Source organism: Hyperolius riggenbachi, chromosome 3, assembly GCF_040937935.1.
Source record: "Hyperolius riggenbachi isolate aHypRig1 chromosome 3, aHypRig1.pri, whole genome shotgun sequence".
NCBI lineage: Eukaryota > Metazoa > Chordata > Amphibia > Anura > Hyperoliidae > Hyperolius > Hyperolius riggenbachi.
Genome location: NC_090648.1, coordinates 374,730,446 through 374,748,421, shown reverse-complemented (window position 1 = coordinate 374,748,421; position 17,976 = coordinate 374,730,446). Strand labels below are relative to the sequence as shown.

Genomic DNA, 17,976 nt, shown 5'->3' with positions numbered 1-17,976 from the left:
TTGATTCCACGCTATTCTTAAGACTAATGTTTGATTGCAAAAAATGGGCTTTCCATAATTTTTGATGTCTTTATCTTCAGTCTGGTATCAAAATTGACATTGACAACTGGGGGTTCGTTATCGTAATTAGGCAGCATTACATGAGCTTTTAGCGGCGAAGGTGGTGCTTATATTGGAACAGATTGCAGCGCAGTGGGTAGGTTAGGGTTAGGCTTCATTAGAGGGAGGGTTCAAGTTAGAATAGGGTCATGCAAGGTGATAGTAACATATTGGTTAAAAAAATCAGAATTACCTCTAGAGCCCAATAATAAAATATTGGTAATTTACCATTATTCTGCTAGAGGCTATTCCAGGCACCCAAATTACTTCCTGACTTGGGTCACGGAGTGTATTACAAAACCGCTCTGGAAAAGTGCTTAGAAAAGTGATTTTACCTGAAATGCAGTGTGCAGTGGAGCGCCAGGAGGGGGGGAAAAAGCGCACAAAAACGCAAAACTTTTGCGTTTTCAATTTTAGGTGTGAATGAGGCCTCAGTGATGATTATCCATTTTCTGACGGGTAGGTAAGTGACACATGGAGTAGGTGACCGTGTAATATGGTGGGGATGTTTGAATCAAAAGACTGACTGAACAAACATTACAGATCCTTTGACAAGTAAACCAGTCCTGCATATGAATTTCAAATGTGTAATTAGTTGTTTGCCTGAGGTTTTCCTTCCATGCTAGAATTTCAAGTAATATATGCTTGTCAAACCGCTTGGAAGAAAGAGACCCAGGCTATAAAGTATCTTGTTCCCCCTTGCCTTCATAGAAGCTTAGAGAGGTCTGGTGGTCAAACACTGAGCCTGGAGCAGAACAAGCCTTCTGTTTCCATATTTACAACATTTTTGTGCCTTTGTTAATAATATGGAAAATACTGTTCATTTAAAGTCAGCCCATGTTTGGACTCTCTCTACAAAAAGTATATAGGAATAGATGAGAATAGCTGCAAAATAATATGCATATATCCCAACATAACATAATATTAATGTTTAATTAATCAATAGCCTGATAATATCTCAGTAACATCAACTACAAATAATACTGTGCAGGAGAAATCAAAACATTAATAGTCTCAAATTGCTGTAGCACCCTAAGTCCTTAACCACTTCAGCCTTCAGTCGTTTTTCACCTTATGCATCCAATCCCATTCATTTGCCAATAACTTTATCACTACTTATCACAATGAATTGATCTATATCTTGTTTGTTCCGCCACCAATTAGGCTTTCTTTGGGTGGTACATTTTGCTAAGAATTATTTTTTTCTAAATGCATTTTAACAGGAATATTAAGAAAAAAATGGAAAAACATTATTTCTCAGTTTTCAGCCATTATAGCTTTAAAATAATACATGCTACCATAATTAAAACCCACGTATTTTATTTGCCCATTTGTCCCGGTTATTACACCATTTAAATTATGTCCCTATCACAATGTATGGCGCCAATATTTTATTTGGAAATAAATGTGTATTTTTTTTTAGTTTTGCGTCCATCACTATTTACAAGCTTATAATTAAAAAAATATTAATTGTATACCCTCTTCACATGAATATTAAAAAAAGTTCAGACCTTTAGGTAACTATTTGTTTTTTTTAAATTGTAATTTTTTTTTTATTTTAGCTAAAAACTTTATTTGGGTATTTTTGGGTGTGGGAGGTAAACAGTTAATTTTAAATGTAATTTATTACTTATTTGTAATTACTTTATTTATTATTTTCTGTAATAAAAATGTATGTGCATGTAGTTTTACTATTTGGCCACAAGATGAGTGAGATTTTTGTTTTTCTATCGAGCACGCTCACTCACAGGAACTACAAGGAGGAAGTGATTTTTTTTTTCAGACAGACTGCGGCCTTGTAACGATCGGTGTAACACAGAGAGGGTCTGATTACCGGTGATCTGCAGTATCACCGAGAATGCAGACTATACCCGATTATAGATGATCTGCAGTATCACCGATAATCAGATATATCTACTAACCTCTGGACACCTGAGTAGTAAGAGTGTTTGGTGTAACAATATACTTCAAGAACGGCACCTCAGGAGTAGGTGCAGGAGCAGAAAGGAGTACTGCCCAGAAGTTCCTTCCTATGGCCTAGACTCTCCCGGGGGAGGAGCTAGGCTAAGAGTAGGAAGGACAGAGCGTGAGTGACACCAATGAGGGGGTGTCACTAACAGATCTGGGAACTACCTCTAACAGTAAGGCCAGTTCTCGAGGTCGGACAATCCAGGTCGTTAACACACAGACAGATAAGGTACAGATTCAGGAGACAGATTCGTAATCCAATGGACAGGCAGGGTTCGGCAACGGGTATCAGAGGTAGCGAGGTACAGAGTCAGAAGGCAAATACAGAGTTCAGGTACTAGCAGAGTTTGGCAACAGGGTATCAGAAAATAGCAAGGTACAGAATCAGATTTCAGGAGGATAGTCAGGCAGGCAAAAGGTCATAACAAATAATACAGTTCAAATTCCTAACGCTAAGGTGTGAGGTCCGTGATCGTCAACACCTTTGGAAACTATGCTAGAACACAGATACGAACAAGGCCTGAGTGCTACCATGTTGTGATCGCAACGCCAGACAACCAGAGAATGACCAGCACCCAGTATATATACACCAGTGCTCTCCAGCACCTCCCCTAAGTGCTGGACCAATGAAAAGAAGCAGAGTTGTCAGCTGACCGGCTTGGTCAGCTGACCCTTTTCTGGCTGCCATATAAGCTCTACCTCTCCGCGCGCACGCGTGTCATTCTGAATCTAGGTGGACTACTGGTCCCAGCCACACCTGTCAAGTCTTGCAATGTCCCTGCAGAGCCATGCGCGGGTTTGGCCACACCGCTACCCGCATAGGCGGCAGTGGTCTCCCCGTGCTGGGACAAATTGTCAGTGCCAGGTCCATGCGTGCTAACCACCCCGTCAGACGCGGCAGTTTTTCCGTGTTCCGCCATGCCATCCGCGGAAACAGCCGCCTTGCTCTGAGTAGAAGCGGCGGCTTTTCCGCGTTTCTTTACAGGCCTCTGAAAAGAAGCCGTCTGTTTTTCTACCAGGGACTTAGATCAATGAATGCGAACAACGGCACGGGAGCACGCTGGCGCGTGCCAACGTGCACAGCAGCGTTTTCGACGTGAAAGTCACGTCCAAAAGGCGAAAATGGTTAAAGCACACCTGAAGTTAAAGGAATATGGAGGCTGCCACATTTATTTCCTTTTAAACAATGGGAATTTCATGGCAGTGCTGCTGATCCTCTGGGTCTAATACTGTTAGCCATAGACCCTGAACAAGCATGCAGATTAGATGTTTCTTACTAAAGTCTGAATGGATTAGCTGCATCCTTGTTTCAGGTGTAAAATTCAGCCAGTACTGCAGCTAAAGAGATCAGCAGGATAGCCAGGCAACTGGTATTGTTTAAAATAAATAAATATGACAGTCACAATATACCTCTCAGAGGCAGCCTTAGAGGAAGGGGGGGGGGGCAAGTGGGGCGATCTCCCCAGAGGCCCCGCACCTGAAGGGGGCCTCACAGTCATGCCCACTGCGCTTGCACTGAGAGCCCCGTTCTTCCTGGTTGGCTGATGCTCAGGTGCTGACCCAGCGGCACACGCGTCCTTGATTGCATGCCCACAGACGAGAGTGTCCTGCACATTGACATCATTATTTACGTCATGCATCATATTTACCTCCCAGCCATGGGCGCGCAGAATACCCCCGACCCAGTGCCGACCACTGTGAGTCTGCGACAATCAACCTCTCGCAGGACTCAGTAGTATCATATTTTGGAATTTGCTAAACAGGTTAATACTCTACAATACCATTAACAGAATCAGTGTCAGTCAGCAAAGTCAGGCCAACAGACACAACACATATCATCCTGTCCCCTGGTGGTGGTGCAGAAATGGAGAGCTCCCCATTCAGCCTAGCACCCATCCCCAGCCAGTCTGGTACACACCCCTAGCTCCCCAGCCAGCCTGCATCTATGCCAAGCTCCCCAGCCAGCCTTTACCTATCCTTAGCTCCCCAGCCAGCCTGGTACCCATCTGTAGCGCCCCAGCTAGCCTAGTACCCATCCCTAGCTCCCCAGCTAGCTTAGTACCCGTCTCCAGCTTATTGGTTAGCTTAGTGGCCTTTAACAAACTTAATGATTTTTAAACAATAATAAGGCATACTGCATTAGAAGTCGTCAAGACCATGAGCATGGTAGTATGGTAGATGGCCTACACTTATGGCTCTAGGTCCCGCATACGACACTCGTCCCAGGCCTCACGTACTCCTCTGATACCTCTCACTTCAGCTTCCCTTTAAATAAGGATTCTGGCACATTTGTATGATACTTAAGCTAGTTATGCATTCTAGATTTTATTTGTTATCTCAGGGTAAAATCTAGTGTGAGGACATGCTCCCCAACCTCACTGGTAAGATCATTAGTAATCCACCTTGTTAGATCACTAACCAACTTCTATTATTGTTGTGATTGTGCATCCCAAGTGTCTCTCATTTCATCTCCTCTCCCCTATCTATAGAACAGGATGCACAGTCTGGAACCATCCAGCGTTAACAATCACTAAGAAAACGTTTCAGGAGGTATGAGTAGTGTATACATAGCTTTAGGGCCGGTTCATATGCATGGCTGCCAGTGTCTGTCCTTGTCATTTGCCACCAGCATCCACCATGTCAAACACTGAAATAAATGGAAGCTTCATCTCAATGCATTAACCATCAATTGTGCAAGCATCACAGTAAGCATCAGACTGGGCTGTTATAAAGCTGAAGAAATCAACTTGCTAGCCAAGCAAGAGTGAAGACCTTCTACAGGTTTTTATTGGGTGCGATAACACATGGTTTCTGCTGCTTGGCCAGCAGGTGGATTTCCTGAGCTTCATACCAGCCAAGTCCAACACTGACCGCAGTCAATCAAATTTTCCAAGATGCTGCATATAGCTTCTAGTGTAAAAGGGGTTCCCAATTCCGTATCCCACTAGGGGCTCAAAACGCAATGTGACAATCAGCGGGAAACGCTGCCAACATTTTTCTACTCGGTAGCGGAACAGCATTTGAGCATGCCAAAACAGCCAGCTGTTTGAACTGACCCTTAGGATGCATTTATACCAGGTGGGTGGCTGAAAACTGTATAATCTCACCCGTGCTAATTCATCGATGATATTCTGTTGTTCAACCACTTGTAACTTCAAAAATTCAATCTCTTGTTCCTCCCCAGCTTGGTCAAGGTCATTCAAGGATCTTAACTTTTTCAGTGGAGGATGAGATGTGATTTTCTCTTTCTGTTGGAGGAAGAAAGAAAGATACCTCAATTTGTGTTTTCCAGGTAAGATAATCCATCTAAGATCTAAGGACTCCAGTCAAAAATTAAAAATGAAGACTTATTAGACGGACCCCTACTCATAGTAGGAGATTTTAATGCGGTAATAAACCCTGAAATGGATAGACTCAGTAAGAGTGGCAGAGCATATCCCTCTTTCTTAAACTGGTTGGATACATATAGCCTGAAGGATGTTTGGAGATGGAAGAACCCGGGGGAAAGAGTTTTTTCCTGTTTTTCTGACTCCTATAAGACAATGTCGAGAATTGATTTATGCTTAGGATCACCAGACATACTCAAATCAATAGAGACCATAAGCTACCTTTCTCATGGTATATCTGATCACTGCCCAGTGCTATGTAAGCTACATCTCCCGGGTTGTTCCACACCGGCTATCTGGCGTATAAATCCAACATGGTTAGAAGACGAGAATGTACTGAATGAATGTAGAGCTAGCATGCATGAGTATTGGAGGATTAATAAGGACACTGCAGGGGCCAAGATATGCTGGGATGCGGGGAAGGCCGTGCTGAGGGGCTCCTTTCGTCCATCTCTATCCCATATTAGACAAAATGAAAAAGCCTCACAAGAATACCATGAAAGAAAGATCCAGACAGCTCAACTGATTCTCATATCAGACCCCACATCTACACATTATGCCAATTGGCAGGTAGCTAGGCGAGAATTAGAACTAACACTGCTGAACGCTACTAAACGAAAAAATCTTATACACTTACAGAAAACATTCGAATTCGGCAATAAATGCAGTAAACTGTTGACGTATCTTCTCACTTCCACAACGGAAATTAAAGCTATACCTAAAATAACATCAGCATCCGGCCTGGAATATCACACATCGCAAGAAATACTGCATGCATTTTCCGATTTTTATACAGAATTATATTCTGCAAAATTAGGTCCAGTAGAAGTAGAAATTGAAGAATTCTTAAAAGAACTTGATCTCCCACACTTAACTCCCGAAAAACGTGAAGAACTAGATGCCCCTATAACTGCTCAAGAAATCTCCACAGCAATAGCGTCTTTTAAACACAATAAAGCCCCAGGCCCGGATGGGATCCCAATAGAATGGTATGATAAGAATAAATCCCTCATGGTTCCCCACTTAACATCCCTATTTAAACACATATACGAGACAGGAACTCTACCTGAATCCATGTACGAGGCAATAATCATAGTAATCCTTAAACCCAACAAAGACCCCTCCAAATGCGATTCATACCGCCCAATCTCTTTGATAAATACTGACATCAAAATCCTCACGAAAATCCTGGCCAATAGGCTTAATAAATGTATAACCTCCATAATACACCCAGATCAAACAGGCTTCATACCAGGCCGCTCGACTAGAATAAATATTAGACGTTTATTTTCAAATCTGTATTATCCCCATAAAAACACCAACTCAAGAATTATCCTATCACTAGATGCCAATAAGGCGTTCGATTCAATAGAATGGCCATATGTGGGTGCAGTATTGAAACAATTTGGATTTGGCGAGGTGTTTCGGAGATGGTTCCGGATCCTATATTATAAACCCTCAGCTAAAATAAGAATTAATACGAGTCTATCAAACTCTGTCAATATTACAAGAGGAACGAGACAGGGTTGTCCCCTCTCTCCCCTTCTCTTCGCGTTAGCAATAGAACCCCTTGCTCAAGCCATTCGTATCTCTCCGAAGATACAAGGACTAAAAATTAATCAGATTGAAGAACGCATATCCCTCTATGCGGATGATATGTTAATCTACCTTGCCGATCCGGGACCGTCTCTGGAAGCTACTCTCGAAATATTCAACAAATTTCACCACATATCTGGGCTATCGATAAATTGGACCAAATCGTACCTGTTTCCCTTAGATAACTTTAATCCGCAACTTATCACTAATACCTCACAACTCCAAATAGTAGCAAAGTTCAAGTATCTGGGCATATGGATATCCCCCCCTGCAGTGTCCTTCGTTGAATCCAATATCTTACCACTATTAACTAAGATAGAGGCACAACTTAAAAAATGGTCATCACTCCCTTTAAATATATATGGAAGAATCTGTGTGATTAAAGCAGTCATGATGCCCAAGATTCTCTATGTCCTCTAAATGTCCCCAGTCTGGATCCCACAATCCATATTCAAACGTATTGACTCTATCATGATAACTTTTATATGGACAGGTTCCTCACCTCGAATCTCCTTATCCAAACTACAACTTCCTGTACATCTGGGGGGTTTAGCAGTGCCAAACTTTTTCATCTATTTTCTGGCCTCACAGCTACTCCCTATCCAGGGATGGTTGGATGGAGACAGGTCGGACTCCAGTATGACAATAGAAGCGGATATAGCGGGATCGTATGAAGCGCTGTGCGCCGCAATATATAGATATACAGTTCCTAATAAGAATGCGGGCACAAGCCTAATATATAACACTATCAGAATTTATAAAAGAACTAGAAAGTTACTTGCGGAACCTATCCAGTATACGTCCCTTAGTTCCCCTTTATGGGGAAATAACAACTTACCAGAATTATCTACTATCCCAGATATAGCCATTTGGTACAAATATGGTATCAAATATCTCTCACAAGTATACTCAGAAGGGGTCTTTAAAGACTTTGTGACACTCAGATCTGAATTTGGTCTACCTAAACATGCATTATTCCGTTACTTTCAACTAAGACATGCTTTAAAAAGCCAACTGGGGCTTGTTAACGTAACACTATCCCCCTCAGAACTGGAGAAACTACTTCTAAATAGAGACAGATCCAAACGGATTTCCACTTTTTATAGCTTTATAATGACGCACAGCGCTTCATACAAACCATATGCTACCAGGGAGAAATGGCAGACAATTGATCCCACTATAACCCAAACCCACTGGGAGGAACATATGGAATCCTATCCGAAAACAATTATTGCCTCACAAGACAAAATCATAAATACCAAATGGTTCCACCAAGCATATTTATCTCCACTGAGAATGTCAAAAATAAACCCCATAGCAGATAATAGATGTTTTAAATGTAAATTTATCAATGCTGACTTTATACACTGTACGTGGTCATGCCCAATGGTTAATCTATATTGGAAATCAGTAATGCATTTCATTAGAGACTCCTTAAACCTACCGGTTGCCCTTGACTTAAAACTATGCCTACTGGGTATCACTGGAGATATTGCCTGCAATAAATACCAACTGACTCTAATACGCATTCTATTATACTACGCTAGAAAACTAATAATTCTTAATTGGAAACTTACCTCGATGCCCTCCCTATCTAACTGGAAAAAGCTCATCAACGATGCCCTACCCCTATATAAACTGACTTACCAATCGCGCAACCAATTCAACAAATTTGATAAAATATGGGGCAGATGGGTAGAGTCGATAAACACTATTATACCTAACCTGGACATTAATGCTTCAATACAAGATCTCCTGCAGGCATGACCACATTAATACATATATACTAAGACATATCAAATGCCAATATATGAAGGCAATATATCCTCGCTCTGTACTTAACTCAGGCAATGTACCCCTTTTATTAACTGTTATACTTACGTTGACTGGTTGCTGTCCTGATCTGCGGCACTATAACTACATGCTCCTTATGATTAAGCTGAATTGACCTGTATGCTGTCTGTAACTTCTGTTATTGTTGAAAACTCAATAAAAAATTCTCTTTAAAAAAAAATAAAAAAATGAAGACTTAAAATACACACTACGAATACAGCAGGCCTTCCCTTTCTCATGTGCTGTAAATGGTATTGAACTGTATACCCCTCCAGTAATACTTGACAAATATGTAAGTGGTGCTTATATGCAGGTGAAACTCAAAAAAATTGAATATTGTGCAAAAGTCCGTTTTATTTCAGCAATTCAACTTTAAAAGGTGAAACTTATACTACTCCAGTGTATGGTCTGGCATTGTGTATCTTATTGCTTATTACTTGTATGGTCGGTCACCCCTGTTATCATTAACAGTAATCAGTAATCGTATTTATTGTACAGCGCTGCGTAATTTGTTGGCACTATTTAAATCCAATAAATAATAATATGAAATCGGAACCCTTTACAGGTGTTTTGGATTAGAGTCTGACACTTTGAGCCTAAAATATTGAACATTCTCACAGTATTGTAATGGTCTGATATTGTAAATAACTCACTTTGCAAGTATTGAGTCAATTTAATATACTAGTTTCACCTTTTAAGTTAAATAGCTGAAATAAATGGACTTTTGCACAATATTCTTTTTTTTTCCCCCCCGACCATTTATAGTTTTTACTGTACTGGTCAAGTGACCCGACCTTTGAAGATCTGCAATGGCAGGGTTTATTTGCGGAACATAAGTAAATGTGTGATTTCCAATAATTGGAAGTTTTGAAGCAGGATGATACCTTTTATTGAAAACTTCTTACTTTTACTGATGGCTAACACGATACAATACTCTACTGCTACCAAAAATTGGCAATTAAATTTAGCACAAAAAAGGGGTATTACATTGATACAGCAGCCTTGCCTGCTATTTAGCAGACAAGCACTGCTGCTATCGCTGACGGATTATTTTACTGAATTCCAGTAAAGACGTCATGGGCTGCCATTTTTTGCTTGGTAAACATGGACACATGGCATCTCAGTAATCATCTCTAAGGCCTGGTGCACACCAAAAACCGCTAGCAGATCCGCAAAATGCTAGCAGATTTTGAAACGCTTTTTCTTATTTTCCTGTAGCGTTTCAGCTAGCATTTTGCAGTTTTGTGAAGCGTTTTTGGTGTAGTAGATTTCATGTATTGTTACAGTAAAGCTGTTACTGAACAGCTACTGTAACAAAAAACGCCTCGCAAACCGCTCTGAAGTGCCGTTTTTCAAAGCGGTTTGCGTTTTTCCTATACTTAACATTGAGGCAGAAACGCATCCGCAATCCAAAATCTGCAGCAGCCCGGGAGTATGCGTTTCTGCAAAACGCCTCCCGCTCTGGTGTGCACCAGCCCATTGAAATACATTACCCAAGCGTATCCGCAGCCGCAAGCGGATCGCAAACCGCAGCAGAACCGCTGTGGTGTGCACTAGGCCTAACTCAGTATTATCTCCTGTCAGATGTTCTTTCTCTGCTCCTTATCTTCTGGGAGTCTGTGAGTATTAACAAAATTAATAGTGGCCATACACATTTATGCTGGGAATACACGGTTCATTTCTGCCGTGCGTTTCTGCTCTCGATCGTTTTTGCTGCTCGATCCAGCTCTCGATTCTTATCTTCCTCTCGTTTTTTCCTTATCTTTTTCCATTCACTTCTATCAGAAAACGAGCGGGCAAAGAATCGAAAGCGAGATCGGACATGTTGGAAATTATCTATCGAACCATCTTATCAGCTTAAAAACAAACCGTGTATTCCCAGCATTAGATTTCTGCCCGATTTGGCAAACAAATCAATTCCTCTCTGATCTGAATCTAATCAGAGTGGTATTGATTTCCCCCATGCACTGCACACAGATTTTCAATAGATCTCACCATGAAATCTGTTGAAAATATAGTGAATTTCAGCTTTGCAGTGTTCAATACAGTGCAACGCTATGGGCCATCTATCTCCCTCGCTGTGCCCTATCGACCAAAATGTACTGTCAGTTCAGATCTTAGTTTTGATCGATGTTGCCCAAAATGATCAAAAGTATGATTGATACCACTTGTTGCATAACAGATAACCGGCAGATGTGGTGATCAAATCTGCCGGTAAAAAACAATGCGTGTATGGCCAGCTTAGAGGACCACTATCTCGAAAATAGTAAAATTTAAAATACTTTTAAACGCATACAAATAAAAAGTATGTGGTTTTTTTTCAGTGTAAAATGAGCCATAAATTACTTTTCTCCTACGTTGCTGTCACAGTAGGTAGTAGAAATCTGAAAGAACCGATAGGTTTTGGGCTAGTCCATCTCTTCATGGGCCTTCTCAGCAAGGCTTTTATTCTTTATAAAGACATTCCCTGAAAAGGATTTATACAATGATGCTGTCTAGCCTCCCTGCTCGCTGCTAACCTTTCTGACAGTTGGACAGTTCAACTCCCATTCACTAAGTGCTTTTGAAAATTAAACAAAACCCTGAGAATCCCCCATGAGGAGATAGACTAGTCCAAAACCTGTCAGTAATGTCAGATTTCTACTACTTACTGTAAGTGACAGCAACATAGGAGAAAAGTAATTTACAGCTCATTTTACTCAGGAAGAAACAAACGTCTTACCTATATGGGTTTCCATGTATTTTAAATTGTATGATTTTCACGATAGTGGTCCTTTAACATGTCAATAGAAGTTTGAAAAAAAGAGACCAGAGGGGAGTGGGTTCTGATATCCTAAAGAGGTCCAAGGACTCTCACAGAAAAAAGCTCTACTGACTTCTGCTGATTCACATAATGGCGACTTATCCACAGCAAGAAATATTTAGACCTGCTTTCTTTAATTTCAGAAATGCTCTTTTTACATTATGTAGGATGCATAACATCCCTCTCCCCACCCCCTGAATGTTCCAAAATAAAAAAAATTTTTTAATTGGGAAATAATTTTAAGTAGTGGAGGGTTGTAGTCCTAGAAATACTGGACTTCCATGCTCTTCTGGCTAACCACTTACACAAAGGAGATGGTGTGATGCTTCATAAGACACTCACACAACACTCCTTTGTCTGCTGCAGTGCCTAATGGAAGTGGGTGTGGCCCTAACTGCAAGACTCCCCCTGATTTAGCACCCCCCTATGCCTGGCAGGCAAGGTGTGGCTTAAGGTGCCCATTAACTGTATCTGTAATCTCCCGAACAACTGACTGTCCTATTGTTTGGTAGATTGTACCATTAGTGGGCACCTTTAGAATGTTAGGCTCCCAGAGAAAGCAGTATCATGCCTAGTGGTCCAGGTTGAAGAGGAGAGCCTAGCAGTGGCTTTTGCTACTTAAAAATAAACGTCTCCGTTTTTATTTTATGTTCTGTCAAACAACTACTGTTCTGCTTTAAGAAGGTCATAAACTCCTTTTTTCCCTGAAAGTGAAAACTAGCACAGGAATATACCTGCTTCGGCCTACGGTCAATTTAAAACATGCCTGTCACTTTTAGAGTGCAGAGATGCGAATATATTTTCCTTTTATAATGCTATGTAGAAATAAGGAATGTGGTTTCGCTTTAGCCTACCTGTAATGATAACAGGAAGAGATTACTTGCCTTTAATAAAGAAAAGCAGCACTGAGGGGATTCAATCAATATATTGGCTCTCAAAGAGAAGAGGTGGTCCCCAATTCTTAGGACATTATAGTGCATTATATTAGAAGACCATGGCACCTCTATATCAACAGGGCCCTATTTAGCCTTTGTGCTGCCCGTGTCTAACTAAGGATGACCAATTAGATACAGGAAAGTGCAAATTTTGTATATACATTTTTGCATCCTGCATGTTGACCACCAGCCACATCCCACCAAGGTTTCAGTTGATTGGTCCATTTAAAAGCTGCATGAATTTACATACAGAACTTGCATAATCCTGCATGAACTCGGAATTATTTACATCTCATTGGCTATGGCAGACCACAACTTCTCCAGATGCGTTCCAAGGCCTAGGCAAGTAGTTTAGATTCACAGAAATGGACGACTCTCCACCCACCCAGTTTTATTGAACTTATCTGCTGCTCCACCACTTATAATTAAGAGCTTACTGGTAAATATACTAAATATGACCTGTATATCAATGCACGTATAAAGTACTCAGCTAAATACATAGTTCAAGCAAAGCAGCCCATGCATTATTAATTATTTCAGTATAAGAGAAATGTCACGGCCTTAGAAAATGTCACACAAATATATCTCTGCAACTGCAAAACAGTCGCTGAAATCATCAGTGATGCTGAAACAAAGATTAAATTATATCAACAAGTAGAAGAAGAGCCCCCGGACTATTACTATTTATAGTGGAGCTCTGTACCCCCCACCCCCCTACATTTAATAAGACAGAATTGTTTGTAATGGTTACCATTTCTGCGTTTTCCTTTGAGAGGACTTTCAGCTTCTCCTCCATACGTTGCAAGGATTGCATGAGTTCATCGTTTCTTTTAGTGAGGCACTTGTTCTTTTCCAGCAGAGGTTTGCATTGTTTTTCTGCTTCTCTCACTCTCCGCAGCTGAAAACGGAAACAATACAAACATTATTTCTTAAGAGATGACATGTATATGGCTCTTTACAACAAACCTGTGAAAGACTGCATGCCAGTACACTGGTGGAAAGGATGAATACGATACAGTATATCCACCTCAGCAGCTTCCTCAACTGAAGCTCTGCTGGGTCCTAGTGAGTCACAATCTGCTCTGCTCAAAAGCCTCTGAGCTCTGTTTGTGATATTTACATTTGGTTCCTATCGTAGCTGAACTAGTTAGCCTTAATTTTATCACCAGAGTTAGGCAAAAAATATCTAAAGCTCAACATAGCTCAACATACAAACATGGATTTTGATCACCCAATTGGGCCCCACCAGTCAGCTATTGTGCCCCCAAAATTTGAAGCTGAAGCCACCACAGGTGCAGTGTTATGACATTCCTGCCCAATCAGTTACTGGTTGCTAAATTGTTGCCTAAAATTGGTCTGGGAATCTGCCCATGTGTATTAGGCCTTACTACCAGATAGTTACACACTAACCTGCTGCAGCATTAATTCACATATGATGAAAAATCCTGACCTAACTAAAAAGTAACCAGGTAAAACTTTTATCTAACATGATATAATCCTTTAGTGAAAGGGATATGAAGTTGGCCATTTTAGATCATTTTAAATCATTTTTAGATTAGTGGCTGGATAGTGTAATGGTTAAGGGCTCTGCCTCTGACACAGGAGACCTGGATTCAAATCTCTGCTCTTCCTGTTCAGTAAGCCAGCACCTATTTAGTAGGAGTCCTTGGGCTAGACTCAAGCCTGCCAGGAAAAAAGTGCTGTCTTGTTTTGTTTACCTTCCTCACGTTATATTGATTATCTGTCCTTAAAACCTTGCGCCAGATATTCCTTTAAAGTGCTCTAGTTTAGCACTGCTGCCATAGGCAGAATGCTCCCCTTGATGCTGCCAGATTCCCAATGTCGGGAATGAGTCACATGCTATTTTCAAAGTCACGTAACTGGATCATAAGAGAGTGTAAGCATAACCCATGCTAACATAGCAAAAACCTGATTAATGGCCCCATAGAGCTGAATAACGTTGGTCCCCTTAGAGTTGAATAACGTTGTGCCTTATCGGATCTTTATAAATAGGATACCAGCATTTTTGTACATTTAAAAATGAGAACTTAGCTTAATAAAGTGACCTCTGAATGTTTTTTTCATGGACCAGAACATCTCCAATGCTGGTACAAAGCACTGGTGCATTACCACTGCTGTCTATACAGTATATGAAGCATTAACTTCCTGAGCGTTACGCCGCTCAGGAGGTTTTGCCAATTTGTGTCCCCAAGTTAATTAATGAGATCAAATGGGTGTAAAACGTTTAGCTAGCACTAGGCTAGCTAGTACAAGTGCCTGGCACCCCCCGATCCCTGCCGCTCCCCCGTTTATACATTACCCAGCCTGTATCCAGCGATTGGCAAAGCCTCCACACACAGCTCTGATCTTCACTATGGGAAGGATCACACATCACGTTGCCGGCGTCATGCGCAAACCCGATCCTCCCCATAGAGAGACCGAAGCTGTGCGGGGAGGCTGCGCAATCGATGGATCCAGGCTGGGTAATGTATTAACGGGGGATCCGGGAGGGGGGGGGATCAGCAGCAATCCGGGGGAGCTGGACACTTGTACTAGCTAGCCTAGAGCTAGCTAAACGATTACACCCATTTGATCGCACTAATTATGCATAATGGAGTCCTGGGGCCAGCAAGCGGTATGCCTGACACAGTGTCATACCGCTAAGGAGGTTAAGAAGTATTTCTGCCTTTATTTAGCTACCAGCAACCTATCATACTTACTTTATTACCTGCCTTACCGACAGGAGAGGAAGAAACTGATGCTAACGCTATAAGAAAACTCATAAGTAATATTCAGCAGAACATAAAATACATCCATAATTGGTTTTCCTTCTGCCTGACCTGAGACAACCTTATGCAATGCCCCAGATTTCACAGAATGCTTGACTAGCCTTAACATAGATACAAGAGAGATTCCAGCTTTAAAATTTATAAGAGTGGAATAAATAAATTATGGTAGGTTAGCCTTACTGGTGCCGCAGCTCTTTAGAGATTGTTCCTGTACGCAGCAGGTTAGCATGTTGGAGGTGTGCAGCATTTACACACAACAAATGCACAACTACAGACAATGTATTGATTTTTTTTCTTTAATTTTAAAAATAAATCATCCAAAAATGTCTGTCTCCACACATGTGGGTGATAGTAAATTATAGCTCACATTTTCATTCTCAAGCCATGAAATACTGAGTCTGAAGTTCTGAATGGGCTGATGGGGTACAGATGTCCTGCCAGTCCTAAAGTCCTGTGCTAGTGTATGGCATGCAGGGGGATGTGCCGATGGGGTACAGATGTCTCACCAGTCCTGAAGTCCTGTGCTAGTATATGGCATGCAGGGGGATGCGCCGATGGGGTACAGATGTCTTACCAGTCCTGAAGTCCTGTGCTAGTGTATGGCATGCAGGGGGATGTGCCAATGGGGTACAGATGTCTCACCAGTCCTGAAGTCCTGCGTTAGTGTATGGCATGCAGGGGGATGTGCCGATGGGGTACAGATGTCTTACCAGTCCTGAAGTCCTGTGCTAGTGTATGGCATGCAGGGGGATGTGCCAATGGGGTACAGATGTCTTACCAGTCCTGAAGTCCTGAGTTAGTGTATGGCATGCAGGGGGATGTGCTGATGGGGTCCAGATGTCTCACCAGTCCTGAAGTTCTGTGTTAGTGTATGGCATGCAGGGGCATGTGCCGATGGGGTACAGATGTCTCACCAGTCCTGAAGTCCTGTGCTAGTGTATGGCATGCAGGGGGATGTGCTGCTGGGGTACAGATGTCCCACCAGTCCTGAAGTTCTGTGTTAGTGTATGGCATGCAGAGGAATGTGCTGATGGGGTACAGATGTCTCACCAGTCCAGAAGTCCTGTGCTAGTGTATGGCATGCAGGGGGATGTGCTGATGGGGTCCAGATGTCTCCATCCAGTCCGGAAGTCCTGTGCTAGTGTATGGCATGCAGGGGGATGTGCTGATGGGGTCCAGATGTCTCACCAGTCCTGAGGTTCTGTGTTAGTGTATGGCATGCAGGGGGATATGCTGCTGGGGTACAGATGTCCCACCAGTCCTGAAGTTCTGTGTTAGTGTATGGCATGCAGGGGGATGTGCCGATGGGGTACAGATGTCTCACCAGTCCAGAAGTTCTGTGTTAGTGTATGGCATGCATGGGGATGTGCCGATGGGGTACAGATGTCTCACCAGTCCTGAAGTCCTGTGCTAGTGTATGGCATGCAGGGGGATGTGCTGATGGGGTCCAGATGTCTCCATCCAGTCCAGAAGTCCTGTGTTAGTGTATGGCATGCAGGGCGATGTGCTGATGGGGTCCAGATGTCTCACTAGTCCTGAGGTTCTGTGTTAGTGTATGGCATGCAGGGGGATGTGCTGATGGGGTCCAGATGTCTCACCCGTCCAGAAGTCCTGTGCTAGTGTATGGCATGCAGGGGGATGTGCTGATGGGGTCCAGATATCTCACCAGTCCAGAAGTCCTGTGTTAGTGTATGGCATGCAGAGGAATGTGCTGATGGGGTACAGATGTCTCACGAGTCCTGAAGTCCTGTGCTAGTGTATGGCATGCAGAGGAATGTGCTGATGGGGTCCAGATGTCTCACCAGTCCTGCAGTTCTGTGTTAGTGTATGGCATGCAGGGGGATGTGCTGATGGGGTCCAGATATCTCACTAGTCCAGAAGTCCTGTGTTAGTGTATGGCATGCAGAGGGATGTGCTGATGGGGTCCAGATATCTCACTAGTCCAGAAGTCCTGTGCTAGTGTATGGCATGCAGGGGGATGTGCTGATGGGGTCCAGATGCTTCACCAGTCCTGAAGTTCTGTGTTAGTGTATGGCATGCAGGGGGATGTGCTGATGGGGTCCAGATGTCTCCATCCAGTCCAGAAGTCCTGTGTTAGTGTATGGCATGCAGGGGGATGTGCTGATGGGGTCCAGATGTCTCACCAGTCCTGAAGTTCTGTGTTAGTGTATGGCATGCAGAGGAATGTGCTGATGGGGTCCAGATGTCTCACCAGTCCTGCAGTTCTGTGTTAGTGTATGGCATGCAGGGGGATGTGCTGATGGGGTCCAGATGTCTCCATCCAGTCCAGAAGTCCTGTGTTAGTGTATGGCATGCAGGGGGATGTGCTGATGGGGTACAGATGTCTCACCAGTCCTGAAGTCCTGTGCTAGTGTATGGCATGCAGGGGTATGTGCCGATGGGGTCCAGATGTCTCACCAGTCCTGAAGTTCTGTGTTAGTGTATGGCATGCAGAGGAATGTGCTGATGGGGTACAGATGTCTCACCAGTCCTGAAGTCCTGTGCTAGTGTATGCCATGCAGAGGAATGTGCTGATGGGGTCCAGATGTCTCACCAGTCCTGCAGTT

At 42.6% G+C, this 17,976-nt stretch overlaps 1 protein-coding gene across 5 annotated transcripts in view; it reads right to left on the bottom strand.

Moving 5' to 3' along the window:
- JAKMIP2 (janus kinase and microtubule interacting protein 2) overlaps positions 1-17,976 on the bottom strand; it is a 241,904-nt gene that overhangs the window by 105,664 nt on the left and 118,264 nt on the right. For 4 of the 5 annotated variants that reach the window (XM_068277184.1, XM_068277182.1, XM_068277185.1 and 1 more), the window contains 2 exons: positions 13,372-13,518; positions 5,175-5,315 (listed from right to left, as the gene is read on the bottom strand). In XM_068277184.1, coding sequence (XP_068133285.1) covers positions 5,175-5,315; positions 13,372-13,518 — 288 coding nt within the window. The remainder of the gene's footprint in view (positions 1-5,174; positions 5,316-13,371; positions 13,519-17,976) is intronic. The other variant, XM_068277186.1, reaches the window with a different exon arrangement.